Source organism: Rhea pennata, chromosome 16 (assembly GCF_028389875.1).
Source record: "Rhea pennata isolate bPtePen1 chromosome 16, bPtePen1.pri, whole genome shotgun sequence".
Lineage (NCBI taxonomy): Eukaryota > Metazoa > Chordata > Aves > Rheiformes > Rheidae > Rhea > Rhea pennata.
The window spans coordinates 1,838,962-1,866,058 of record NC_084678.1 but is presented as its reverse complement, the minus strand read 5'-3'; the positions used below and the strand labels follow the sequence as shown (position 1 = coordinate 1,866,058).

Sequence of the window (27,097 nt, the reverse complement as noted above, 5' to 3'; positions counted from 1 at the left end):
TGAACCATGCTCTCTCTGCTTGCATCCAGACATTTAATGGAGACTGAAACATCTTTTTGTTTTTTGTTTCTTGTTCTCTGTGTTTGAACAAAGATCTTTTCATATCAGGTAGTTTGACATGGGATCTATAGGATTCAAGGCTATTGCAGAGGACATTGGGTAGCACACTGCCATTTAGGGTGAAGTTAGAGGCTTACGCTGAAGATCTTGAGAATACATAGTCTTCTGCTTCTAAGGTAACTCATGTTCACTGTGGTGCAGGACCTGAAGTTGGTTGAGCAACAGAGAAGCCTTTTTTGAATCCTCACTAGTCTTCGGGAATTCTTGCCTGTCACTGTTGTGCGGGTCCTTTACTCCTTTACCACATGGCCTGCAGAGACAAGCATCATGGTGAAGTTATATATGGATGGAAAAAGATACTATGCTTCTGCTGTATCAGGTTTCCAAGACTGAGTATGAAAAGTTCTGCTTTTCCAGCAAGAGATTGAGAGACTTGTCCTCCTCTTGAGGTAGTTCTAAGAAAGGTTGAGAACTTGCAGTAACACAAATGACATTTTAGAGATTGAGTTTTAATCTTGCTTCTTGAGTTTTGCCACTTCACCACTCTGGAATATGTTGTTAGCAAGGCTGATAAACACAATTTGACTCAATCTGTTATTTGAGTTTGCTCCAGATTTTCTCACTGGTTCCAGCTAACTTATGTTCTGTCAATTATTGGACTGTACTTCTGGGCTACAACTTTTATTGCAGGGATTCAGTGCTTTCTTTCCTGGTTCAACTTCCAGAGGAGAGTGCAACAAAAGCTGAAAGGTGGAAGATAATTCATGATGAACTTGAGCTATCTATAGAGCTGCCTTTCTGTGCCTTTAAAACTGGTGTGACTTTCCAGGTTTTGTCAGTGCACAGGTGAAGTGGAGAACTATTTGATCATATGTATTCAGTATAAAAATTGACATAATAGAGACACTGGCAGTATGTACTTTCAGAGAAACTTTATTAAAATTTCAGCTTTTTTTTCCTTTTTTTTTTTTTTTTTTTACATCAGTGACAGCATCAGTCAAAAGAAGAAATATATCAATTGTGAAGAATCTTTGGCAATTAAAATGTCATTACCTAGAGAAGCTGGCAACCATTCTCACCAGATGTTCTCCCCAAGACCCTTTTTCTCTCAGAATTTTAAACTCGTTCTCTGTTCTGTTTTGGAGACTGACTTTTCTTTAGCCTTCAAATGGGTGCATAACTGGAGTTATGCTTTGGTTCTGCTTGCTTGAGAATGTATTTTCCTTTGTCCATCTGTGTAGCAAAATGCTTCTATTTTGGGTTTTATCACTGTAACAACCACATGCCCCTATGCCTTTAATCATCTTATCTTGATTACCTTTCTGTACTAGTGAGGGAGTGCCATATATTGTAGGAAACTGGCACACAAGAATTTGAATTAGAGAAGAGAGGTAAATTCAGCTGCTGGTTCAAAAATGCTGTGTGTCATATAGACCAGTTGCTATAAGTCTGTAGCAATTTACATCCACAGTACTACAGCTTCTATTTAGAATGACAAATCGTTTGAGGGACCGCATAGTGCGTAAGCGATATTTTAAAGTAGCAGATTTTTCTCTTGAGCTTCCAACAGTCTCAGCTGAGGGATACCTACCTCTTCTTGCAGATAGTTCTTGTGCTAGCAGAATTCTTAAAAATGAAGCATGGGATGTTATATGTGTTTCGAATTGAGGTATTCCTTCAGTCGCTTCTAAACTTAGGGAGTTTGGCTAATTGCCAGCATATGCCTGCACTATAAGCAACATTAAAAAGTCACTAGTCAGCCAGGGAAATCCTCTAATTTTGTCCCTTTCAGAGCAGACCTGAGGTCCCAATAAGATAACGACTGTGAGCAGAGGATGAGCTTTTGCTTGCTGGCACAGACTTTGTCAACACAGTTACCTGTGTTTCATAGATCTGACAATAGCAATTTAAGATCTGGCTCTTAAGATCAAACCAACCTTTCTGTGTTATGCTAGGTCATAAGTAAGGCCTAGACATTTCCTGGGAGGGGCCTGCATTGCTATTTTAAATGGTAGAAATATATTTACTGTCCACAAGTGCCCACAGAATGCATTTTCCCTACTAAGTTGTAGGGCTCTTGAACAACTTCTTACTGATATAGTTCCCTGTAGCTGTTAATAGCAAGAGACTTCTGTCTTTCCATATTTATAACTTGTAGGTCGACAAAGGAGATCTTGGAATCCAGCCTGTTTGATACTCAGCAGCATTTGTCTCAGCTGGAAGTCACCAGAGATCAGCTAGAAATCCAGCTTCATACAGTCACTCAGGCCAAGGAGGTGATACAAGGTAAGAGCTTCGTGCACCTTGTCTGTGGCTCTGGTCACAGACAGGAGGAGGTATCATCCTCCTACCTAGGGCTGATGATATGAAAATAACTGTCTGTCTGTGGTACAGTGCTTCTGAAGAGTAAGAGAGATGGAGACAGATCCCTTCTGCAACAAAATTCAAATGGCTTAAGGCTAGTAAAACTGGAGCCACTGTTTATGTAGATGCAAGAGAGGAACTGAATCTCTTGCCATCTCTCATTTGCAGGGGAAGTGAAGTGCCTTCATTGTGAACTGGAAGCAGAGAGATCTCGAATGAAGCAGGAACGGGAAAACATGGCACAGCAGCTCTTACGGATAGAACAGCAGTATAATGATACTCTCAGGCTTCATCAAACTGATCATGAACTGGAAATTGATAAGCTCCTGCAAGACCTGGTAGGAAACAACATGGCCCCAATCTAAGGATATAGGCAATGACTTTGAATTCTTCTGGAAGGTTAGATGAATAAGAGTGCGAGAAATAGCACTAATTATCTATTACAGGCCACATGATGCTAGGACCAGGCAGCAGAGCCAGTGTCTCATGTTTGAAAGCATGTGAAAGCCCACGTGACTATATAGGGACAGTAAATGCAGCTAGAGGTTCAGTGCGGGCCTAAGATGAATTCAACAATTAATTGTGTGCAGAAGTTTGGATGAGCTCTGCAGAAAGCTTAACAGCAAGGGAGCAGGATCTATCCAGATTCCTGATTACCATGAAGCAGACTCCTAATATTCCTGCCAACTGTAATCACAGAAACTTTTTTCCCCTTCTTTCTATCCTTTCTTGGTTGGCAGAGGTCTTATCTTTGTACTCAAAGCATTTGGAAGAGGTTCCTTATTCCTGGTACTTCAGTGTCTGGCCTGTCTAGTGAATAGGTCATCGGGGTATAGGCCTTTTCCTCACCCTGCAGTCAGTCTGCATCTTTTCTTTGATGAAAATGGAATTGAGCTTCAAAAATAGAGACTGAGAATAGAGAGAAATCCTGAGGACAGATGTGCTAGGGAACAGGCAGCCATTCGAGAGAGTAAGGTAACATCTCTTTCTGTTCCACCTGCTGACCTTCCTTTTATGTTTCTTGGTAGGACAGCATTTATGTAGGACACAAGGCCACTACTCTGAGCTGTTCAAGTGAAGGTTTGTGGGAGGGATGATGCTTCACATGGTTTTGAAGAGTTTGGTCAAGACTCTGTCTTGAAGTCTTTTCTTCCACTCATCAGGCAAGTGAGCGGGAAGGGTACCATTCGGAGGTACGGGAGATGCGGGAGCGCTGGGATAAGGAGAAAGCAGAGGCAGAAGGAGAGCACAAGAAGCAGCTGTTGGATATGAGGCAGAAGGTTGCTACCATGCAAGTTCAGCAAGAAGAGGAACGAAATAGAGCTGAAACTGCCAAGAAAGAGGTAAAGAGCATGAACAGAGAATTTGTGTATTTTTAGTTTTCTGGGCTCCTTATTGGTGGTACTGCCCTTGACACTGGCTTCTGGGTAGAGGTATCTCTTGGATACCTTTTTGTGTACCAAAGTGGAGCCTTAGCAACCAAGCAGAAAGAAATCACCTGTACAGCGAGATACAGGAAACATGGAGATATGATAACTGGTTGGGTATTGAGCTGTGTGGAGCATGCCCTGTGTGTCTCTATTTTCCTGATGTATTTGAGGTGTTTTCTCTATTGAATTTAGTGAGAGGAAAGACATGCAGGGCTGTGTTAGGGAGTGCAAAAAAGACTGTTCTTTGGAAGCCAGGCAGAAATGTTACCTTTCATTTTAGATTTTTATCTTGCTATTGTGTTTGGGTTTTTTAAGACTAATCTAAGAGTATCTTCATTGTGCTCTTAATCGTCCTTTTTTTTCCTCCCTGAAGTTTACTGATGTTCTTTTATAACCTTAAATGCATTTATGACCAAAGTTGAGTTTGTAGGACTAAATCCCCCTGAGCTTAGGTTTTTTGTTTTGGGGAGCAAGGGGATGTTGACAAAGGAAAAATCTTTCTAAAAGCTGCTCTGAAACATTTCTGAACAGAAAAACAGACATGGCCTCTGGGCTGCTTTTGAAGTCATATGTTGTTTTGTGCTCAGACCTCATATGTCATACCCTGGGAGTCCTCTTAGCACGTTACCCAAAGTCATGCTCTTTATTCAGATCATCTAGGCACAGCAATGTCTGCAGGTATTGGAATGACAGGACCAGTTCTCAGAGATGACAGTGTTCCTCTAGTGTCAGAACTTTACCAAAGTCCAGTGAATATATTAAAATTGAAGTAACTTTCCACAAATGCCATTTAGAATACATGACTTTCCTAAAGGATCTGCTGGCAAGACCTTCTGGTCTTGCATTTTCTCTGCTGCTACCCAGATGCTCTTGAAAGACACAGCAGAAGACAAGAAATAACCTGTCCAGCAATACCAGACACTTGAGAAATGTTACGTATTTTCATATTAGACTTAGAGTTTATTGAGGTCCAATCACAGATGGGCCATGTTTATACCGCCAATTTCACTTAATCTGTGCCTCCAAGTGAGCAGATGCTGACCTAGGAAACCAGGAGTATATTGTTTTGAAAATGAGTGAGCCTGTAGCCTTTGATTCTTGCTACACAAATTTCATCTGTGATGTTTAAACACATCTCTCCTTTATTTCTGTGCAGATCCTGCTAGAAAAAGAGAACGAGAAGAAGGCTTTATTAGAGACACTACTTCAAACTCAGGGAGAGCTAACAGAAGCCTGCAAGCAGCTAGAGCAGCTCAGGCGGGATGTGAAAGAGCAACAAGAGAATGGACAGGTAAATCTGACTTGTAGGGTAGGTTGGAAGAACAAGCAGTTGGCAATTGGACATGAGCTGGGAGAGGGGCTGATAGAGCCAGACAATAGAGTGGGAAGCCAATAACAAAGAACTGAAACTGAAATCCTGGGACAGGGGAGAGAGGTACTACTGCAGGCACTGAGGCTCAGCTCCTGGTAAGCTCCAGGGATAAGCCAAAGGAAGGGTTACAGTAGAAGTAAAGCTGAGTAGAAAAGCAGAAAGAGGTGGCTGAATAAAGCTGACTTGGGGACAGAAAGAGGAAGGACCTGGAGCTGACAGCTGGCCCCAGTAACTTACTCTCCATTCCTGGTTACAGAACATCACAGAAAAGCTGCAAGCACAGCTTCAGGAAGCTCAGAGCAAGTTCAAGGCAGTGGAGAATAGGCACAAGGAAGAAATCAAAACCCTCAAAGAGGAAATGAATGTCCTTCTTCAGCAGAGGGATACTCTACAGAAAAAGGTGACTGAAACAGCAACAGACCCTCCAGTCTTCAAACGAGTGGTCTGTCCACTTTTTGCTTCTCCGTTGTGTCACTGCAGAGGGGACTGAAAGTGTATCCCTGTAACTACCGTCATACTCTGGCCTCCATCTCTGCTGGTTTGAAGGAGACTTACCTGTCTGCTTGAATCTCAGCTGCTGCCCTGGACAGTCTTGGGCTAGTTCTTCTGCCTATTATTTTGCCAGTAATCATCAGCAGGGTGATTACTGGCAAATTTGGTCTGTTGTTGCTATCCTTGATTTTAAGGTGTTTTTTCAGATGAACATGTTATCTCACTGAAGTTTTTAAACAAGTTAGATGTATCTGATGCAACTCTGGTGCTCTTTTAATAGGATGAAGTTTAAATCTGTTCTTTCTCTTTCCTCACAATATATGACACAGCTGACAGAGACAAATTTTAGTCTTTAACTGCTCTTTATGGTTTATTTCAGGTAGAAGAGTTGAAATCTCAGCTAGCAGTCTCTGAAGAATCCTGGCAAGTAATCGGCCATGAAGCTCAGGAGCATCTGCGTGAGGCACAGGAATTGTCAAGGCAGAAGATGCTAGAGGTTGTGCACCTTGAGAAGATCCTGGAGGAGGAGAGGAGCCGATGGGAGGAGGTAGAACATCAGAACAAAGAACTGCAAATTTGTATACAGTCCTTGGAGGGAGAAAGAAGCCAATGGGAAGAAGCACAACGTCACAACACAGAATTTCAGGCTTCACTGAAAGCTCTAGAGGATGAAAGAGCCAGGTAATTAAGACAATGTAATATACTATTTTAACAGATTCCTTCTTTTAAGTCTTTGCACATATAATTGACTCTTGCAGCATTTCCTAAAAAGCAGAGTTCTAAATTATCCATGTAGGACTGTTTCATTCTACTGTTGTTGTGTTTTATTCTTTCTTTTCTTTTTGTCTTTCACTTACGGTTTTTCTGAAGCAAGTGGTTTTAAAGTAGTCTATTTCTTTAAGGAAGGATTTATCTAAAGCAAAGTGGGCATATTAATACTTTTAAATGCAGCTTTCAGGGGATTCAAACCTAAAGCACATCAAAGGAGGCAAGATAAACTGCAGTATAATGGGCTAGGTAGATCCATCAGCCGTGCCTTGAGTCCAGTGAGCTTTAAACATTTCAGATCTGTTTCAGTCTTCATTCCTGATTCCTTTGTTCAGAAGCCTGTTTGTCTGTTATGTTCTTCTGGGACATCCTTGAAGTTGAGAAGAAGCCCTTTGGTATTACAGGTACTGCATGCAGAAGAGGACAAGATATGAGATTGTATTTATGTGTATCACTAAGGCTTTTTAAGTCTTTGTTCTAAGTATTTGAGTATATGTACCTGCATGAACATATACATATATTTGCTCTGTGGAAACAAGCATAGAGGGTACGTGCTTGGATATGACTGCCAGCCTGACTTAGGTCTGAGCAAACAGCCTAGTTGTTTAGATAAACCTCAGGAGATGAAGCCATTTTGCTGTTCATGGTGGGAATCCTGAGAGTTTATTAAATATTATACCATGTAATAATGAGTTGCATGCTCTCTTTTTCTTTCAGGCTGACTCTGTCTCTAGAGAAGAAGGAACTGAGTCTCAGAACCCTAGAAGAAAACAGCCTTGCCCAGCAGAACGAGGTGTCTAAACTGCTGTCTGCTATTCATCAAGCCCAGCAGCTCCATTCAGACCACAGAAGAGAAATACAAGAGCTCAACAACCAGGTGCCCTATGCCCTAGCATCCTCTTCTTTTGAATACCACCTTCAGCTTTTAGGCAATGAGTTGTTTCCTCTCCTAGGGACACATGTTTCTTCTGGCTTCTACCCAGAGACTTTGCACACTGAAGTCAAGGCTGGATCTGCTATGTTCTCCCTATGTTTTCCTCTATTCTCTCACGGTTCAAAGTATTAAGTCTCTGAGGAGAAACAGAAGACTCCTTTTGAGCTTTTCAGTACCTCTGTTACAACTGTTGTCCCCAGATGGTTCTTCCATCTCTGAAGGACACCTAGCAATCTGGTGAGACAGAAATGGGTACTGCAATCTGTAGAAGGCACTTCTGTCTCAGCCTGTTCATCTTGCATTTTGGAGATGCACAATATGGGATGTTGATTGACTCCCCTTTACCTCTACTCTCAGATGTGTCTGTCAGCCACCACACATGTGCTGGGATGTTTGATCTGCCACCTCACTCTGATAGTCATACACCTAAACACAAGCACAACAAAGAGATTCATTTCTCAAGTTGGAGATTGTGACAGTTGGGCCATTCCTTTGGGACTAGGGAAGCTTCCTTTTGTCTCCTTAGCCTCTAGATGCCTGTTTCTAGCCTACTCTCCATTTTGCATTGATCAAATCCTTTGGTTTTTTGTGTGGTTGTCTCTGTTGTGTGGTGTTTGCTTAAAGTAATTTCTACTCCATTGTTTTTTCCTACTCCTGCTCTGCTACCTCAGAAACTGCTCCATTCCTAAGGCTCTGTGCATCTCTGTTGTAGGTTCAGTCACTCCAGGAAGTGGTGCTGGAGAAAGAGGCTGGCCTGGCAGCTCGGGAGAAGCAGCTGTTACAGGATCTGGAGCAGTCTCGAGCAGGCGAACGATGCTTGAGGGACTCTTTGCGGGTGCTGGAGGCTGAGATGTCTGAACTTCATCTGAGGCTTTGTAGCACAGAGAATAGAGCAAAGGCATTGGCTACAGAGTGCCAGCAGGCTAATAGTGCCCACTGTGAAACCCAGGCCCAGCTGAACAAACTGCATTTGGTTCTCTATCGCATGCTGTGTGGCAGCACTGATTCAAGCAGAGACTTGGTCACTTGGACTTCAGGCAAGTGTGGGAGGCTGGATTGAGAAGTCTCTGGAGTACGTATAGGAGAGCAGGTGAAGGGAGGGCTGGTTCTTTGTAATCCTGATAGACTCATCCCTTCAGTTGAGATTGACCCAAGCCTTGAGAAGTCTTGAAAGCCTGAGATGTCTGCAGGGAGAAAAGTCCATGTTTGTATGTGGAGAAATGACTGACATCAGTGTGAAATAGGGCCCAAGACATGGAAGTGCGTGTGCATCTTTCTTGGGACGGTGCTGACATTAGTGGGTAGCAAAATAACATTAGCCTATAGCACATGCCTTACTGTAATATGAGCTCTAGAACAGTCTCTGAGGCACTGCCACATTCTTCTTTGTATAAACAGGCCTCTCTTTTTGGAGACCCTCCAGTTAAAGCTTGAAACAGAATGGCTTCTTTCTTCAGAACAGGATCATGTCTGGGGCCTAACTGTTTCTCAGGCCAGGGACCTCCCTGTAGAGATCACAGTGGACAGAGTGGCAGCAGCCCTACGAGACCTACAGCAGGACCTGAAGCAGACTCAACAAGATTTGGTAATGTGTCTCTGTAGTACAACCAGAAATCCTGTCTTGACAAGCAGACTGCCAAAACCAGAATGGATGTAAACTCTTGCTTTCTTGTAAGCCAAGTTTGCTTGCTGCCATGGGGAGAAAGGAAAATCATGGTCACAATTATCATTACTATCAAACTGGCCTCATCCCTGCCTTGGCTTACTTCTGCCTTAGCTTTTGTACCACTTTCGTCTCCTTCCAGCTGTGACTCTGTCTGCTCATACTGCTCTTCTTACTTCCTTCAGAATGATGCCAGGAAGAAGTCACAGGAGTTGGAGCTGGAGCTGAGCAAGAGGCGAGCTGAGAGGGACCATTTCAGTGCCCACAATCAAGAGTTGCAAAAACGACTGGCTCAAAGCCAGGAAGGTACAGCCTCTACTTTCCAATCCACTGAGCCTATCTTGTCTCACCAGCAGGGAGCTCTGATACCACATGGTGGAAGAGTGCAGTGCCGGGAGATGGGAAAAGGAAAAAACAAGGAGCATGAGGCTTAGCCCTAGAATTACCAGCACACAGGAATGAAACCTTTTCATAGTGAAGGATCCAGTGGCTGGCAGTGCATCTAGCTGTGCTACTGGTGATGTATGTGCAAAGGTGGTGCCTTTCAGGTTATATGTCATTGCAGAAAAGATGTAGCTTGACACCTCATAATATGCCCTCCATATGCCCTTTGAAAGCCCCAACCTGCAACCCCCAACTGCCTTTTCCTTTTGCATTTGCAGTTTCACGGAGCATCAGTTCAGTGCTAAGTTTCTGTGTTACTGTAATTGCCAGTGCATCCCTTTTTCTGCTTCAGTCTAGTTCTCTGGTATCTAATGCTGCTATCTTTCCTAACTGTCCTCTGTCTGATACTGATTTGGTGTCTGAGCTCACATTTGTAACAAACACAATTTCTTACTTCCCTAGCCACATCTTATTTGTCTTTACTAATGTGGTCAGTATGAGTGGGTCTAGAAACTTTCATGTGTGACTAATTACTTCTGTCTTCCACCAGTCTCCTGGCCTTCTCAGACTCCAGTGTTATTGGCCTTATTGGCCTCTCTATATCATAGCTGAACATTGCATCTCTGCTCCTCTCTCTGTCATAGTTCTCCCACTTTCTAAATCAGAATTGCTTTTCCATCTCATTGTCTTGTTTTCCTTGTCTCAGACTACAGGAATAAGAAAGTGTTCGTATTGTTCATTGGCTTCCCCACGAGCCATTTTCTGCTCATGTAGTACTTTTAGCTAATCAGTATTTCTCTTGAGATTGAACTGCTGGTCATTTTTCAGTCTGTCTTTACAGGAAAGTTCTCCAAGCCTTTGACCATCTCTAGTTCTGCAACATCTGTAGTTCTTTGTCATATATAACAGCTTATGTACTGTCAATTCTGCTGCTGGATGGATCCTGCTCTCCCACTTGCCCATTTTTTCCCTGTTTAGTTCCTATCTATTCAACAGTAACTGTTCTGGTTTCCAGTCTCGCTACTGGAGTGATGCTCAGATGTTCTTGCCTAGTTGTTGTCCTAGTCTCCCTGAATATTTTCTTTTCCTTTTTATTATCACTGCACAGTGCATTCCCCTATCACTGTTTTGGTCAAATACCTCCAAGTGCATCTTCCAAGCACAACACTAACATCTGTTCTCTTTTGTAAAGTCTGTCTTCCTGGTCAATTAACTGTGTCAAAGTAAGTCTTCACTTTTGTTTCTTTCTTCAATCCAATCCTTTTCCTTTGAGATACTAGATCTGACTTTCACCTTCTATTTCTGTCTTTGCTTCATCTATGCAAGCATGTTCTATCTACTTCTAATATTGTGGATGACATTCTGCTTTAGCCTTAGTGCTAGTCCTTCAACAAGCAGAAGAGCAACTATTTTTTCTGAACCTTGCCACTTTTCATTCCACTTCTCTCCTCTGGCTGGAAGTTTCCTTTATTTTTGTATGTTTTGAAAGTCATTTTGAGCCTAGGACTGGTAAAACACAGTCAGATAGTAAAATATTTTCTCCCTAGAATGCAATCGGTTTGATTTTGCTTTGCTTTTTCCTCTTCTCCCTGACCTTCACCACTGCAGAGACACAGATGGCAGAAGGCAAGAAAAACTCTCTGCAAGCTGCCTTGCAGGAAGAGGCTGCTGCTCTAAAGAAGGAGGTTATGACCCTACACCAGGAGGTGGCATCTTTGGAAAGGAGACTTGAGAGCACTGAGAAGCAAAGAAAGGATATCCTGGTGAGGCTAGAAGATGCCATGAAGGAGAATGTCTTACATATTTTTATGGGCCTTCTGTTGATGTTCTAAGGAACAGCTTTTCCAGTACTGGGTTATGCTGTGCAGGTTTGGTTCAGTTCTGAGAAGCTTAAAAGTCAATTTTAAGAAAGCAGTTAAGGACTTTGTGTAACAAGGTACAGAGTATGCAAATACTGACCAAGTTTGCCTTGTTTTCCCCTTTCATCTACCCATCATTTCTTGCTTCCCAGACTTTTGTTTTCCTGCCAGGCCGTGCAGCTGCATTAACAGAGTCATTACCTTGAGTAAGAGATGTCAGTCCAGAAAGGAGAAACCATTAAGATGAACAGTATCAAAAAGTATCTGGAGATACAAGGGCAGAAGAACAGTATTTATACCAGTAATTGTTATTTAATTTAACTTTCCTAATAGCATTCTTCTGAGTAACTATGAAAGCATGCTGGAGTCAGGTAAAACTCAGTTATGATTCAGACTGTTAGTTTACCTCAGTCCTGAAGATTTTTGCCCTTTAAGCATTAATCAAAATAACTTTCAAACCTTGTCTCTATTCACATTGCACGGTTTTTGGATTTTCAGGGGGCAGGTTTACCTCAGTTGGTTAGAGCATGGTGCTGCTAATGCCAAGTTTGCAGGTTCAGTCCCCACACGGGCTATGCTGAAGGTTGGACTAGATGATCTCCAGAGGTCCCTTCCAACCTTACTATTCTATGAATCTATAAATAATATATGTTTATATTCATATGTGATCTGGAAAATGGAGTGAGGAGAGAAATTTTGCAGCTAATAGAAAGTTATTCAGCATTTCAAGGCTGAGGACAGACTGTGGGAGAAATTTGAGAAACAAAGCAGCTGATTAGATAAATATACATATAAGTCTGCAAGGGGAAACCAGTCCTGGTTTCAAACACAGAATGACAGGCTGTAATCTGACCATTACCTCACAAGAGCAAAGGCATTAGGGTTCTGGTGGATGGTATCGTGAAAACACTATATAGTAGAAATTAAAAAAAAAAAACAGCTATTGCATTGTTCTCTCTTCCCTTTCTAGTAGAGAGAACATCATCATGCCACTTCCTACATCATAATTATTCTAGACCTTAATCCTGGATGCAGTTCGGGCACTTCTCGGTAAAGACACAGTAGAGCTGAAAGAGGCTCCAAGAAAGATGTCAAGGAAGATAGAACCAGCTGAGTAGGCTGAGATTCTTCAGCTGGGGAAAGAAATGACCTGTAGGTTGGCACAGCAAAGCTTTACAACATCTTGTGTGGCAGGGAGAAAGCAGGCAGGCATCTCTCACTGTGTCTTCCAATGGAAGAACAAGGGCCATCAAAGGAAGCTAGCGGCAGCCAGGCTGCAAGCAAATAAGAGGAGGTGCTTTTTCTTAGAGCAAAATAGACCTGTTGAACACATTGCAAATGGGTGTTGTAAATGCAAAAAAAAATACAGTACAGTTCTAAGCTCACTCTTTGAATGAAAGTTAAAAATTTAAGTGTAACCAGGAAACTAACTGAATAACTAGATTTTTCTATTAAAACCTCAAATTGCAGCCTTTGACTGCCACGTCATCCAGCCACCAAAGCAGCTGGTCAAATCTAGTATGAAAAACAAACATATATGTATGAATTACTGAATCTTCTCCCCTCTTCATTGCAGCATGAGCGGGACACACTGCAAGCAGTTAAGGAAGAAATGGTATGGGAGATAAAACTTCTCCAGGAATCAGTCACAGCTTCTGAAACTCGAGCAAATGCAGCAACAAATATGAAATACTCTCTTGAACAAGAACTTCAAACTACATTGTCTATCTTGAAGATTAAAAATGAGGAAGTGGCAGCTCAACAGGAGAAAATCCAGATGTTACAGAAAGAAGCAGCAGAGGTGAAAGCTTTGCAAGAAAATCTCATTCACCTAACTGCCATCCTATCAAAGAGAGAGGGAGAAATTAAGTTGCATGAGGAAAAGATTAGAATGCTGGAAAACCAGAAAAAAATGCATCAAAGTACTCTAGATGACATTATAAAAGACAAAACAGAGAAAAACCAGAAGATAGAATCCCAACAAGAACAGATATGGGAGCTGGAGAAGCAGCACGAAATGCAGACAATGACCGTAAGCAAGATGAGGAAGGACCTGGAAGAGCGGGACTGGGAGATCAGATCCCAGCAAGAACAGATACAGGAGCTGGAGGAGCAGCGAGAAGTACAGAGGAGCGCTCTAAGTAAGATCAATAAAGACCTGGAGGAGAGAGACCGGGAGATCAGATCCCAGCAGAAAAAGATACAGGAGCTGGAGGAGCAGCGTGAAATGCAAGTAAGTTCTCTAAGCAATACCAGGAAGGACCTGGAAGAGCGAGACCAGGAGATCAGATCCCAGCAGGAACAGATACAGGAGCTGGAGAAGCAGCGCGAAGTACAGAAGAGTGCTCTAAATAAAATCATCAAAGACCTGGAGGAGAGAGACCAGGAGATCAGATCCCAACAGAAACAGTTACGGGAGCTAGAGAAGAAGCACGAAAGGCAGAGTATTACTGTAGGAAAGATGAGCAAGGACTTGGAGGAGAGGGACCAGAAGATCAGAATACAGCAAGAACAGATATGGGAGCTGGAGACGCAGCACGAAATGCAGAGGGGTGTTCTGAGCAAAGCCAGGAAGGATGTGGAGGAGAAAGACCAGGAGATCAGATCCCAGCAGAAGCAGATACAGGAGCTGGAGAAGCAGCGAGAAATACAGAGGACTGCTCTAAGGAACACCAGGAAGGACTTGGAAGAGAGAGACCAGGAGATCAGATCCCAGCAGAAACAGATAGAGGAGCAGGAGAAGCAGCGAGAAATAGAGAGGACTGCCCTAAGTAAGATCAGCAAAGGTCTGGAGGAGAGAGACCAGGAGATTAAATCCCAGCAGAAACAGATAGAGGAGCTGGAGAAGCAGCGAGAAATACAGAGGTGTGCCCTAAGCAACAACAGGAAGGATCTGGAGGAGAGAGACCAGGAGATCAGATCCCAGCAGGAACAGATAAGGGAGCTTGAGAAGCAGCGAGAAATACAGCGGAGTGCCCTAAGTAAAATCAGCAAAGACCTGGAGGAGAGAGACCAGGAGATCAGATCTGAACAAGAACAGATACAAGAGCTGGAGAAGCAACGGGAAAGGCAGAAGAGTACTCTGAGCAATGCCAGGAAGGACCTGGAAGAGCGAGACCAGGAGATCAGATCCCAGCAGGAACAGATAAGGGAGCTTGAGAAGCAGCGAGAAATACAGCGAAGTGCCCTAAGTAAGATCAGCAAAGACCTGGAGGAAAGAGACCAGGAGATCAGATCCCAGCAGGAGCAGATAAGGGAGCTTGAGAAGCAGCGAGAAATACAGTGGAGTGCCCTAAGTAAGATCAGCAAAGACCTGGAGGAGAGAGACCAGGAGATCAGATCCCAGCAGGAAAAGATACAGGAGCTGGAGGAGCAGCATGAAAGGCAGAGTATTACTGTAGGAAAGATGAGCAAGGATGTGGAAGAGAGAGACCAGAAGATCAGAACACAGCAAGAACAGATACAGGAGCTGGAGGAGCAGCACAAAATGCAGAGGAGTGTTCTGAGCAATGCCAGGAAGGACCTGGAGGAGAGAGACCAGGAGATCAGATCCCAGCAGGAACAGATAAGGGAGCTGGAGAAGCAGCGAGAATTACAGAGGAATGCCCTAAGTAAGATCAGCAAAGACCTGGAGGAGAGAGACCAGGAGATCAGATCCCAGCAGGAACAGATAAGGGAGCTTGAGAAGCAGCGAGAAATACAGCGGAGTGCCCTAAGTAAGATCAGCAAAGACCTGGAGGAGAGAGACCAGGAGATCAGATCCCAGCAGGAAAAGATACAGGAGCTGGAGGAGCAGCATGAAAGGCAGAGTATTACTGTAGGAAAGATGAGCAAGGATGTGGAAAAGAGAGACCAGAAGATCAGAACACAGCAAGAACAGATACAGGAGCTGGAGACACAGCATGAAATGCAGAGGAATGTTCTGAGCAATGCCAGGAAGGACCTGGAGGAGAGAGATCAGAAGATCAGAACACAGCAGGAAAAGATACAGGAGCTGGAGGAGCAGCAGGAAAGGCAGAGGAGTTCTCTAAACAATACCAGGAAGGACTTGGAGGAGAGAGACCAGGAGATCAGATCCCAGCAGAAACAGATATGGGAGCTGGAGGAGCAGTGTGAAAGGCAGAAGAGTGCTCTAAGTAAGATAAGTAAAGACCTAGAAGAGCGAGACCAGGAGATCAAATTCCAGGAGAGGAAAGTGATAGCTCTAGAAGAACATGGTACATCCCAAGTAAGTCACCTGCTAGAAGAGCTAGACCATATGAAAGCAAACTTGAAGGAAAAAACTTTAGAGCTCATGTCTCAGGCTCAGCAGACCCATGAACTGGAAATGAAGAGAGAACAGGTGAAATCTCTGCACGCAGACCTTGAACACCTGCGGGCAGCTCTTAGGAACAGAGAGGGTGAGGCTGAGTCTCAAAGGGATCAGTTAAGATTTTTTCAGCAGTATAAGGAGCAGCAGGATGGGTACCTGCAAGAGCTGCATGGTAAATTAGAAAACGTGATACTCTCTTTATCTAAAAGAGATCAAGAGCTTGAGTTGCAGCCAAAGCAAATCCAGGAATCTGAAGAAGTCACGCAAACCAAGTTAAAGACTGTCCGTGACCAACTGGAGCAGACATTAGAAACTTTAAAAGAGAAGGTCAGACACCTAGACATTCAAATGCAACAAACAAGGAAATATGAGGAAAAAACAGAAAAACAGATGAAAGTGTTACATAGAGAGTTGGAACACAGTAAGGCAGTATTGAGAGAAAGAGAATCCATGATTAAATCTCAGAAGGAACTGATTGAGACCTTCCAAAAACAAGAACAGCACTCTGAACAGCAGAGGGAAATTCTGGAACATCTTAAAGTGGCAGTAAAGGAACAAAAGCAAGAAATTGTATCCCTTAAAAAGCAATGTGCAGAGTACAAGGAAAAGGAGGAAAAGGACAAAGCTGAGCAAGCAAATCTTCAAGAAACAAAAGTAACTCTGAAAGAGAGAGAAAGAAAGGTGGAGTTCCTGGAGGAGGCTATCTCTAAGATTCAACAGCAAAAAGAGGAGACAATGATGCAGACCAAAGCTTTACTACATAAACTAGAATACGCTGAATCTTCTCTAGAAGCTAGAGAGCAGGAGATAGTGTCTTTGCAAAAGCACATCCAGGAGCTTCTAGAGCAGAAAGAATTAGAAGGCAAGCAGGCCAGGGGCCTACTGGAGGATGTAAATAAAATGAGCCAGACAGTGAAGAGCAACAGTTTGGAGTTCCCCAAGCAGACAAAGCAAATTAACATGTACCAGCTTCGTGAAGAAAGTATGAAAGTAGCACTAACATCTTGCCAGAAGCAAGTGAGTCTGCTTGAGGAAATGGTGAAGAGGAGAGATGAAGACAATGAAACTCTTGTGCAAAAACTTCAGCACAAAGAAGAAGAACTGAAGACCTTGCAGAATCTCCAGTTTATGCTGACTGAAAAGAAAGAAGAGAATAGGTATCACAAAGAGCAAGAGAAGCTCCTGGAAGAAGTCTTGCATGAGAGAGAACAAAAGACCAAAGCTCAAGGTGAGCAAAAACAATTAGAGGAGGAGGAGATGAGAGGTCTTCAAGAAGATCTCCAGCATGTTCAGCAGACTCTGGCCAAGAAGGATGAAGAGATCAAATTCCAGAGAGAGAGAGTTAGGTATTTAGAGAAGACTCTGACAAGGAGAGAACAAGAACTTCAGAAGCAGAGTGAATTCCTGAAACAATTAACATCAGCATTGCGATGGAAAGATGAAGGGGAAACTCTAAAGAAAAAAATTCAGAAACTCCAAAAATGGGAGGAAGAAGAAGCAGAAAAGAAGAAAGTTCTCCAGGAGAGAGACCATTTCCTGAAAAGGCAGAACGAGCTAGCCCAACAGCTGGAAGATGAGAGGAAAGTAAAGGGGCAGGAATTGGAGCGTGTGATTGCTATTTTGAAGCAGACTGAAAGTGGAGAAATCGAATGGAAAGAGAAGGCACAAGCACTGACTCTTGCCCTTACCAAAAGTGAAATGGCCAATGGGTCTTTAAAGGAAGAAATAGCCATCCTACAGAGTATGGTTTCAGAGAGGGACAAGGACCGGTTTCATCTTCAGGTAGGCAGTGTGACTGATTATCAGTCAACTAAGATGCCTGTAAAAGATTCTAATGATGTTTCCCATGAATATATAGTTGTTTGGCCAAAGAAACTTTAACTGCAGCCAGGTGCCATAGCACAGGCCAGAGACCATTCACATGCTAGGATTTTTCTGTCAAGTTCAGAACTATTGGTAGAACCACATAATTAAAAGGCAACAATGCAGATTTGTATATCAAGATTATAAAGATATATTATTCTGTCTCTTGGCAGATCCTTCAAGGCAGAGCTTGTTGTTAAAGTTACATCAAATCCAAAACTGAGGGATGGATAATAGATTCTTTCTTGTCTAGGCAAGTTTAGCTAATACAGTGTGGTTAGGCTCTGGCAGGGAAAGGAAAGGGCATGGTTCACCAAACTGATGTTCTGAACTTAGTAGAATTTTATAAAGGTGACTGAACAGCAGCTGCACTGATGGTGCTTGTAGTATGCTTTCAGAGGTGGATCTGTTGTTTCTGATTACAAACATTCTATTGCTTGTGATTAAGCAAGAATTTATTTGGTTACTCGTTGTGGGATTATGTAAGGCTATCACAAGATCTCTGGTTATAATTCCTGGGAAGATGCATTTGAACAGTGTTCTTAAGAATAGGCACTTCTCCACAAAGTGATGGTTTCTATAACTCAAGTTGGCCTGATAGATTTTTGAGGTACAAATTTTCTGAAATATATATATATATAAAGAATTTACACCGCCACCTAATGGGGTTAAAGATTCGATTGCACATACAGGATATGCTTGTAGTGCAGTCTAAAAAAGAGTGAAGAATAACTTGTGTGGTTTTCTTCGAGGTGACCTTCAGTTATCTGGCTCTTGCACCAGCTGCAATGGCCTAGGCTGCAGATTGGGCTGAGACTTTGCCTTTACTTTTAGTGTACTCTCATATTAGTACAGTATTTTATTAGTAGTATTTTATATATTTCTGTCTGTTTCTACGATATGTTATTTGAGGCATGTTACCACCAGTCTAATCAGGATGATGACAGGTATTGTGATGTGTTGAGATGTGATGTGTTGGTAAGCAGAGAGGCTACAAGGGCAGGAAACATGGAAAAATGGGAGCTTTCAGTTGCATCCAATATGGATTGGATGATGCTGGGGCATGATGTCAAGACCAAATCTGTATGTACTCTCAGAAGCTGCTTCATGAAGCAGCTCATCACAAACCCACAAAAGGGGGCACAGCTACTGAGCAGTGCACAGGGATTGGTTAGTAATGTTATTTTTGAAGAGCAGTTCTATAACAATGATATAACAGTCAACAAAGTTAAATTCAACATCCTCACAAGACTAACAAGAATCCAAAAATGAGTTATTACTGCACTTAATTCTTATGTAGTTCACCCTTTGAAAATTAGATAGATGGCTTAAAAAGAAATAGAAATCCTATCCAAATTGAAAAGAGCAACAAAACAGTAAAATCTTTGCAAGTTGCTGGAAGCTCTCTCTAGAACTGTATTGGCAGCCCAGTCCTAATGCATACAAACAGTTAGTCAAAAAAGATACTAGAAGGAAAAAGGAAAACTGACCTGGTTAAGCGGCAGGGTGAGGGAGGTTGTCTGAAATAAAAAGGCATCTTTCAAGAAACAAAAGTTGTACTTAGATATGGAAAATAGAATGTATGAGTTCTGAGTAGTTAAAGGTGGGAAAAAAAACAGATAGACATGGCTTGGGGAAAACTTGCAAAAGAGACAAAAAAAGAATAAAACATTTTCAAGTATGTCAGGGACAGAAAGTCTGTTGGGCTAGTGTATAAAATGAGTGTTCAGAGAAGATAAGGCAATAACAGAAAAACTACATCACTCTTTCATATCTATTTCACTATTGCTTTTGGTGTTCAGGGAGGTTCCTGTGTAAGGATACATCTGAGGATCTGTCTCATATTGAAGTATCAGTAGAGGAAACTGAAACAAATCAGCTAATAGTAACAAATAACTAAACTGGATGAAAGTGAAAGATAAATATGAAATAAAAATTGGAATAGTTCATTCTTTATGCATTATATTCACAGTGATGGGCTCTGAGCTGATGTGTAACCCCTTAGGAATGAGATTTTTGAATTACAGTGGTTAAATATAGGTAAACAACAGCTTTGTACTCAATAGTAGTCATGAAAACAAACAGAATATTAGATACAATGAAAAAGAGATAAAGGACAAAAACATAATATTTTATCACGGGGAAATGCATGGTTCATCTACATCTTGCTTATTGCATATAGTTTGGGTCTTCAAGGAGAGGCAGTAGGGCTAAAGATAGCGGATTATGCTGTGAAGATCAAAGATGATGATCAAAGCTGTCGAATAGCTTCCATATGAGAAACGCATAAATATGTAAGTCTTCAGTAAGGAAAAGAGGTGACTGAGGGAGATGGAAACGTGATAAATCTCTATAAAACCATTAAGTAGGCTCAACAGGAAATGAGTGTTTACTGACCCTCTCAAAACCGGAACAGAGGACACTGAACAAAACTAGCAGGAAGCTTGTACAGAAAAAAACAGAGACACATTTTCATTCAGTGTGTACTTAAGCTGTGGTATTCTCTGACAGATATTGAATGTTTGTATGGAGGTAAAAAAAATAAAAAGACTGGACAAAGTTGTGGAGGAAGAATCCATTCAGGGCTGTTGAGTGCCATACCTCCATGTGTGGCTTAGGAAACCCCCAAGCTGCAAATTATTGGAGGCTAGGAAGTGTCCTTTTGTTATTGTCTTATTCTCAAACTCTTCTGTAGGCATCTTCTGTGGGTGACAAGAACACGACAAAACTGCAGGCAAAGTCTGGACAGGTGAAGAATGGGAGAGGACATGGCAAGTTCATGGTGAAGAGTGAAAGAACATAGTGTGCATGGGAGGAAAATGTTACATGGGTGCCTTAAGCCTGTCATACTTCTATGCTTGTGCAAAAATTGAGGGGAGAGAGCTTTGGAGGCAGGTCCCTAGGAATACAGAGTGCTACTGAGGCTTGTGGATCAGGAGGAGACCCTCCTTGAGGCTGGTCACTCTCCCCAGTTTATTGTTTCTAGTCCTTTTAATCTTTACACGGCACCAGCTCACATAGTCTTCTTTTTGTATACTCAGCAAGCTATTGCTGAAGGAGAGCAGCTGTCGTGGCTCCCTGAGAAGAGACTCATGCAGCAACGGCTGGAATCTCTGCAGCGAGCAGTTGCAAGACTGGAACATGAGAAAACTGAGCTGAAGCAACTCAACTCTGAGCTCAGAAGGACTCTTGAGCAGGTAAAACTGGCTCTCATTGCCCCTGCAAATCTTCATGGTCCTCTGAAACACACATGTTCCCCCACACAGTGCTTTGTAGTCTACTTCTTGTATCTTTCTGTCTCCTACTTGCCCCTATGCATGTGCACTTTCATATTTTCTTTTTCATTCCTGCACACCACTACCTGCACAGATACATATTCATTCAAGTGTCCTCTCTCTTGCCCTAGTTTTCCCATACACATGCATATTTACTTCTTCCTGATACTCTTGTGTCAGGAGCTGTTTCCCCCTGCTCCTTCCCTTCCATAGCCTATTTTGACTGCTTTTTGCCCCCAACTTTCTTTGGTGAAGTAACAGTCTGAACAGAAATCTCCTTCTTCACAATGATATCCAGAAGTCCTGTTGCTCCTTGTTTGGTGGCAGGTTTCTATAACCCTTTCTCCTATTCAACGCATAGGTGGAACGTGAACGGAGGAGACTGAAGAGGGATTACACTGGTCAGTCGCTACCAGATGCATGCAGGTTTTCTCTCTCTGAGTCTGACCGGGACAAGATGCCTGCTTCTAGACAGGTCTGAACAAAATCTTACTCAGTGGGAGGTGGGTCTGACCACACAGAGAAACTATGGCAAATCCTTGTGACAACATCCCTCGCTAATATCAGATAATATCAGACCATGGCCCTGACCACAGACTAAAAAGAAACCATTGCATTTTCTTTGCAGGAGAAGACTCATGCTCTCTGCAGACAATTATCTGAGTTACAGAACCAGGTGAGGAGTAGGAAAGCTCTCATCAAAATCTGCTGTAGCTGCACTGGTGGGCATAATTTTGTATAACATAGCAACACAAGTTTTGTTTAAGTGGGTCTCATCTGTGAGGAAGGTGATGGAACTACCCTGTTAGCCACGTCTGCTGTTTGTGGCCAAGCAACACCATTCATCTTGATCTAGTCTCTGACTTGCCTAATGATCGTGTCGAATGTGTGAGGGGGGAAGGGCTTGCAAGGAATTCAGAAAACTTGAACTCACCTGAACCTGGAAAATTGACTAAGGATGATCTCCCTGACCTTCATTCATTCTGTTAACTCTTCCTATTTTCCCTTTGCTCCATTAAAGTGGAACTTGCATCATACTGAAGTTCCAAAGATCTGAGGCAGTGTTAGAGCTTATAGCTTTCAGGCAATTGTTAGTCCTGTTTTGCTATTTTGTGTTAATCATGATCCCAGTATTTGACTGAGAGGCATAAGCACTCTAAGGGTATTTGTTTTATCAGTGTAAGAATGTATATTCCATCTACTGAACCCTATTGTCTCCTATGATGATGGTACTTGCCCATATCAGAGGTCTCCAGATTTCTCTTCCACATACTTTTATGGGTCAAGTACAACCTTGTACCCCGAGGATATGAATGCTCACATGTTTGCTAAGGGCAAAAGGCAAATAATACGTAGGTAAAGTACAAGGTAATGCTTAGGTCTGGAACAGTGAGAATACTGCTGAAGGCAGTAAGTTACCACTTAAAGACATTTTTACTGGGAATCCTGGGTGTCTGAAGTTGTGTTACTACAGATAGGTAAATGAACCTCCTTCCCCTTGTGACTTTTATGTTTTTACCTGCCCTGTGGACTTACTTCAGCAGGCAAATGAAGGTCCTCTGATCAGAGAGTTGTTCTCATTTGGCTAGTTATGGCACTCCTGGCCATGAGAAACAGGAACTGAAATATGATATCCCACTTCCTGGGAGACATTCTAAGCAGCAGTTAGCTACTCTCCCACTCATTTCTCTGAGCTAGCTACCAAAGTATGAGAGGTTTTTGCAAGCTTCAAAGCCCAGTTTCAAAAAAATGCCTGTGTTATTTCAGAGAGAAATTTCAGATTTGTCCCTCTCTTTAGTGGAATGCTTCCCTAGCCTATAGATATCATTTGTTTTGACATCTTTTTTATATGCTATTTCCTTAGTGCATTACTGCCTTCTAATTCAGCACTAGAATTTCCAGTGAAACTGATTTCCCTTCCCGAGCTGGCTACCTAAGTTACAGGTGCTGCCATGCTAAATCCTTTTTTGGTCATCTGGTCCTAGATGTTCAGCAAATCAGAGTCCTACTTTTTTTCTGTTTTGGCTTTATTTTGAAGGGCTTTGCATTGTAATTCAAAGGTAACAGGTTCCATAAGCCATAAAAATCATGTGGGAATTGTTTGTTATTTGCGTTCATCTTCCAGGAAAGACTATTTTCATGTCCTTAGCTTGAATTTGATGATTGAATTTCCATGTGGAACACAGCCATTGGCAAAGGACATAGAAGGTTTCATCCCTTTGAAAATAGAATGAAACCACTGACTTGAGCAGTTTTCTGCAGAACAGCAAAGCACAATGAGTACTGGCATCTATTGCAAAGCAGGCAGAGGGCACCATGCCAGAGCTGCTGTGGCTGCTCTGCCCTACGAACCTAGACAGGAGATGAGGGTAATCTGGATCTGTCTCCTACCAAAAAGCCTCTATTCATCACCAGATAAAGAATTTGAGGATTTTCAAGGCCTCAGCAGTCCCTTAGAGCTCTTTTTTTTCCTGACCTTATTCATCAAATTGTGCTCTGCTGATGTTGTAAAATGCTGTAAAGTTAGGAAAAATAGGAGTTTGCTCCTTTTGTGTGTGTTATCTGTAAAGTATTAGCTATATTGTAACAAAATGGTTCTTCAGTACCTGGCCCCTGAACAACCTGTCTTTTATACAGTGTTTGAGTGACTGGTAGTCCTGCTGAGGAAAAAGAATATGGAACTAGTGACAGTAGCACAAATCTCTCTTTTTGAAAAAAGTTAGGTTACTAAATCCTGGTAGAAGATACCTCTTGCTTTAATATACATGTAATATTTCAGTGTTGTACATGTGTATGGTACGCTAGAAAGAAACCTGAACTGACCATAATCTAAGTTCAATTCAGTGTGACTTTTAAACCTATACTTCCCATTCAACAAGGACAGTGTTTGGCAGGGCTGGAATTAGAGGGAGCTTCTTCCTTGACAACTGGTACCTTGGAACTAAAGATGATGGTAACAAGGTGGACTTATCTGAGCTTAGCCTTTTGCTTCTTTTAGGTGTTCTTTCTAGAGCGGCAGTTGGCACAAGAACGAAAATGTAAACAGGACTATGTTGAGTGCTGTGCAAAGACCAGCCAGGAACTGCTAGACCTTCACCAAGAGCTGTCCCACTCCTTAGCAGCTGTGGTCAGGGAGCCCAAAGCTGCTGTTCTGGAGGCAGAGACCCAGAAGCTGGATTGGTCTCTGAATCATAACTTGGCACTAACACCTGTGGACCACCAGTCTTCTGACAGCCAGCCACTGCATTCAACAGCCAGAGCAGCCAGATGTGGTGAGCTGAAGTAACCAGACAAGGTACAACGAAGGGCATCAGCAGGAACAAAGTCAGAGACCTGCTGTAGCAGGTGAACCATGCAGGGGGATTTGATGAAAACATGAGTCCTGAGGTAAGAGAGAAGTTCAGAGCAGCGTGTTCAGTGTAAGAGATATCCAGCAGGAGCAGTGATGGGACAGACTGGGGCTAGCTTGTGCAGATGAGGTCGGTCATTGGCCTGGAAAAGGAGGATAAACCTGCTGAAGTGGTAAAAGTGTCTTCATTTTCTGACACACTCCATCACAGCATGCCTAGTCAGCGTCTAGGTGGCTCTCCAACAGTTAGGTTTTTCCCATCAATTTATGTGCTGTTTACAAAGACTTTTTGTCTTGTTTTATTTTTTCAATAAAGTTATTTCTCCAGAACAGTGCCCCTGCCCTGACTTTTTCCCCCCTCCTCCATCAGGTTCTTTTAAGTTCAGTACTTGGATCAGTTTTTTTCTGTGCTGAACTTAGTGATGAGCTCCTCACTATTCTGCGGGCAGAAAAACAGAGATGTCTCGTCAAAGGCGGCTTTTTTTCTCGTACAGAAGCAGCTGCCCTGCCTTAGGAGTCCTTTCTTCTGTACGCTTCCTCGGAAGGTGCCACGTTTAGAGGTCTCATAGTGACAGGTTAGTGAGGGCTTTGGGGCGCTCTTAGTTTACAAATAAAAGCTTTTGAGTTTTGCAGAACGATATGCCTTGTCTAGGAAAAACCAAGTGGTAGGTAAGTACCTGGCTTAGGAAGGGATCACAGCAGTTGTTCGCGTCTCATAAGCCATTACAGGCTTTTGCATGACTTAACCTGGAGAGAGAGGGAAGTGAGGTGTTATAGAAATGAAGTGGTGGCTAATACCAGCCAGAGATCAAGTCAGAAACACGTAATTTAGGTATAGTAGGAGGGGTTTATTTTCTTCTCTCAGTACAAAAAAGCCCTGCTGCCTGCTGGAGGTGACTTGCACTGAAACTCCAGACCTTTAAAACATGGAGGCAATAGACAATTAGAGCAAACTAAGTGAAAAATGGATTTTTCAGGTTCTCTTTTGTTTTTAGACGTTCAGTCGCCGCAGTATAGTACGTTTCTATCAGCTTTCCTCCACGCAGGTGGTGGAGAAGCTGGAGCAGGCGAGACGCGCCCCCGCCCCGAGCCCCGCTCGGCTGCAGGCCGCTCCCGGGGCCGAGCGTCGCACGCGAGGCCCCAGGGCCGCTTCCGAGCAGGCTGGCGGCGGGCAGACGCCAGCGCTGCCGACGTCGTGCCGCGCCGCGGCGCCAGGAGCCGCGCCGGGCCGGGCCGGGCCGCGCCGGGCCGCGCCGGCGGGGCGGGGCCGCGGCGCCGGAAGGCAGGTTTGGATCCGGGTCGCGCGGCGCCATGGACTCGCTGTGGCGGCTGAAGCGGTTCGATGCCTTCCCCAAGACCCTGGAAGACTTTCGGATCAAGACTTTCGGCGGCGCGTTCGGTGAGGCGCCGGGGCGGGCGGAGGCGAAGGGCGGCGGGAGGGAGCGGGGCCGGGCGGGCGGCACCCGCCGGGCTCATGGCGCCTCTCGTCTCCCCCGCACAGTGACCGTTGTCAGCGGGCTCATCATGGTGCTGCTTTTCTTCTCGGAGCTGCAGTACTACCTCACCAAGGAGGTGAGTGGCGGGCGGCTGCGGGCTCGCTGTGCTCTGCAAAAGCTGCCCGAGGTGTCGTGCAGCGTGGGGAGAAAGGGAAGCGAGCGGCTGCTCTTCCTGGAAGAGCAACCGGCAGCCAAACTGGGCTGCTGGTCTCTCGTGAGTCTCTGATAGAAGCAGGGCAGGTTTTGTATGTCTCTTCTGCCGTCTCCGTGGTCTTCAAAGAGCGAATGGTTTTGAAAAAAAATCCCCAAATGATTATCTTGCTTTTTGAAAGTAATATTAATGGTAAAATTTTAGTGAACACCGGTAGCGTGGAGGGTATTGGCCCATGCATCTCTCAAATCCCACGTGTTAAAAACCGTAGCTCCTGAGCCAGACAAATCAAGGGAAGGAGGCCTTCTGAGGTGTTTGCAAATGAAACAAGAACGTCTTTTTGTTTTGTTCCTAGGTTCATCCTGAATTATATGTTGATAAATCAAGAGGAGATAAACTGAAGATCAATATAGATGTTGTCTTTCCACATATGCCTTGTGCTTGTGAGTGAAATTTCTGAGCACTGGGAATAAGACGCTTTTTGTACTTGCTGAAGGCCCAGCGTACTCAGTGCGCTTAGTGCTTCTGAGCGCTCTGCTGCAGCTTGTGGGCAATAAGGAATTTGTAATTCCTTGTGGTTATGCAGCAGTTTCAGCGAGGCCCACGTGGTGCTTATCCCAGCACTACCAGTCTCACAGTATCACTTTTCTAGATTATAAGTGTGGGTAACATTATTTGTATGTATGATGTACTTTTCAAAACGCTCAGTGATACTGGAAAAGCTGGTGCAGTTCTTGCTTGTGATTCTGGATTTCATTGTGTTGTAGCTGAAGAACTTCAGAGTCTCCTTAGGAAGATACTTGACCAGGGACAACTTTTCCATGATTCTTGTGCTTAATTTTTGAATGTAATGCCAAAGGCATGTGACAGCCATTTTCCACAGCTTTTTAAATTGGAATGAGTATTAATAATCTGAATAGCTTTTATCTAAAATAAAAGTACTAATTTACTAAAGTAAAGTTGCAGGATAAAGTGAGTGAAGATTTAGTGTTTTCAAATTTTGTTAAAATATCTGTGGCTAGTCTTACTGTGTATCACTGCTCTGCACATTATCTGAAAGTCCACTGATCTTCCCTGCCTTTTTTTCTGTTGTAGTAATTTTTTAGGATAGTCTGTTGGGCTCTAAAAGTAGTGAATCTGCTTTCTTTCTGATCACTCAAGGTTTTACTGCTCTTTACTCACTTGTAAAGTGGAGTGGGAAGGCCAGAGGGATTGCAAGACTCTGTGATTTTCTGCAGAGAAGCTATACATTTTATAAGAGAGCACTTAGCCAGCAAGTGCCTTAAGGTACCTTGGTGCTAGGCCAAGATCACAGACCTGAATCT

At 43.2% G+C, this 27,097-nt stretch overlaps 2 protein-coding genes across 4 annotated transcripts in view; both read left to right on the top strand.

Annotated features, from left to right (window-relative positions):
* The window catches only part of CEP250 (centrosomal protein 250), a 39,752-nt gene extending 15,297 nt beyond the window's left edge, over positions 1–24,455 (top strand). The window contains exons 16-31 of the mRNA XM_062588969.1: positions 2,219–2,346; positions 2,593–2,762; positions 3,588–3,767; positions 5,011–5,145; positions 5,483–5,626; positions 6,098–6,399; positions 7,204–7,363; positions 8,133–8,457; positions 8,878–9,005; positions 9,269–9,389; positions 11,076–11,230; positions 12,903–17,420; positions 20,543–20,698; positions 21,138–21,251; positions 21,405–21,452; positions 23,775–24,455. Of these exons, the coding sequence (XP_062444953.1) occupies positions 2,219–2,346; positions 2,593–2,762; positions 3,588–3,767; positions 5,011–5,145; positions 5,483–5,626; positions 6,098–6,399; positions 7,204–7,363; positions 8,133–8,457; positions 8,878–9,005; positions 9,269–9,389; positions 11,076–11,230; positions 12,903–17,420; positions 20,543–20,698; positions 21,138–21,251; positions 21,405–21,452; positions 23,775–24,062 (7,072 nt within the window). The 3' untranslated portion in view covers positions 24,063–24,455. The remainder of the gene's footprint in view (positions 1–2,218; positions 2,347–2,592; positions 2,763–3,587; positions 3,768–5,010; positions 5,146–5,482; positions 5,627–6,097; positions 6,400–7,203; positions 7,364–8,132; positions 8,458–8,877; positions 9,006–9,268; positions 9,390–11,075; positions 11,231–12,902; positions 17,421–20,542; positions 20,699–21,137; positions 21,252–21,404; positions 21,453–23,774) is intronic.
* A 972-nt stretch (positions 24,456–25,427) lies between these two features.
* The window catches only part of ERGIC3 (ERGIC and golgi 3), a 29,105-nt gene continuing 27,435 nt past the window's right edge, over positions 25,428–27,097 (top strand). For 2 of the 3 annotated variants that reach the window (XM_062589334.1, XM_062589333.1), the window contains exons 1-3: positions 25,428–25,524; positions 25,627–25,697; positions 26,128–26,215. In XM_062589334.1, the coding sequence (XP_062445318.1) occupies positions 25,437–25,524; positions 25,627–25,697; positions 26,128–26,215 (247 nt within the window). In that variant the 5' untranslated portion in view covers positions 25,428–25,436. The remainder of the gene's footprint in view (positions 25,525–25,626; positions 25,698–26,127; positions 26,216–27,097) is intronic. The other variant, XM_062589335.1, reaches the window with a different exon arrangement.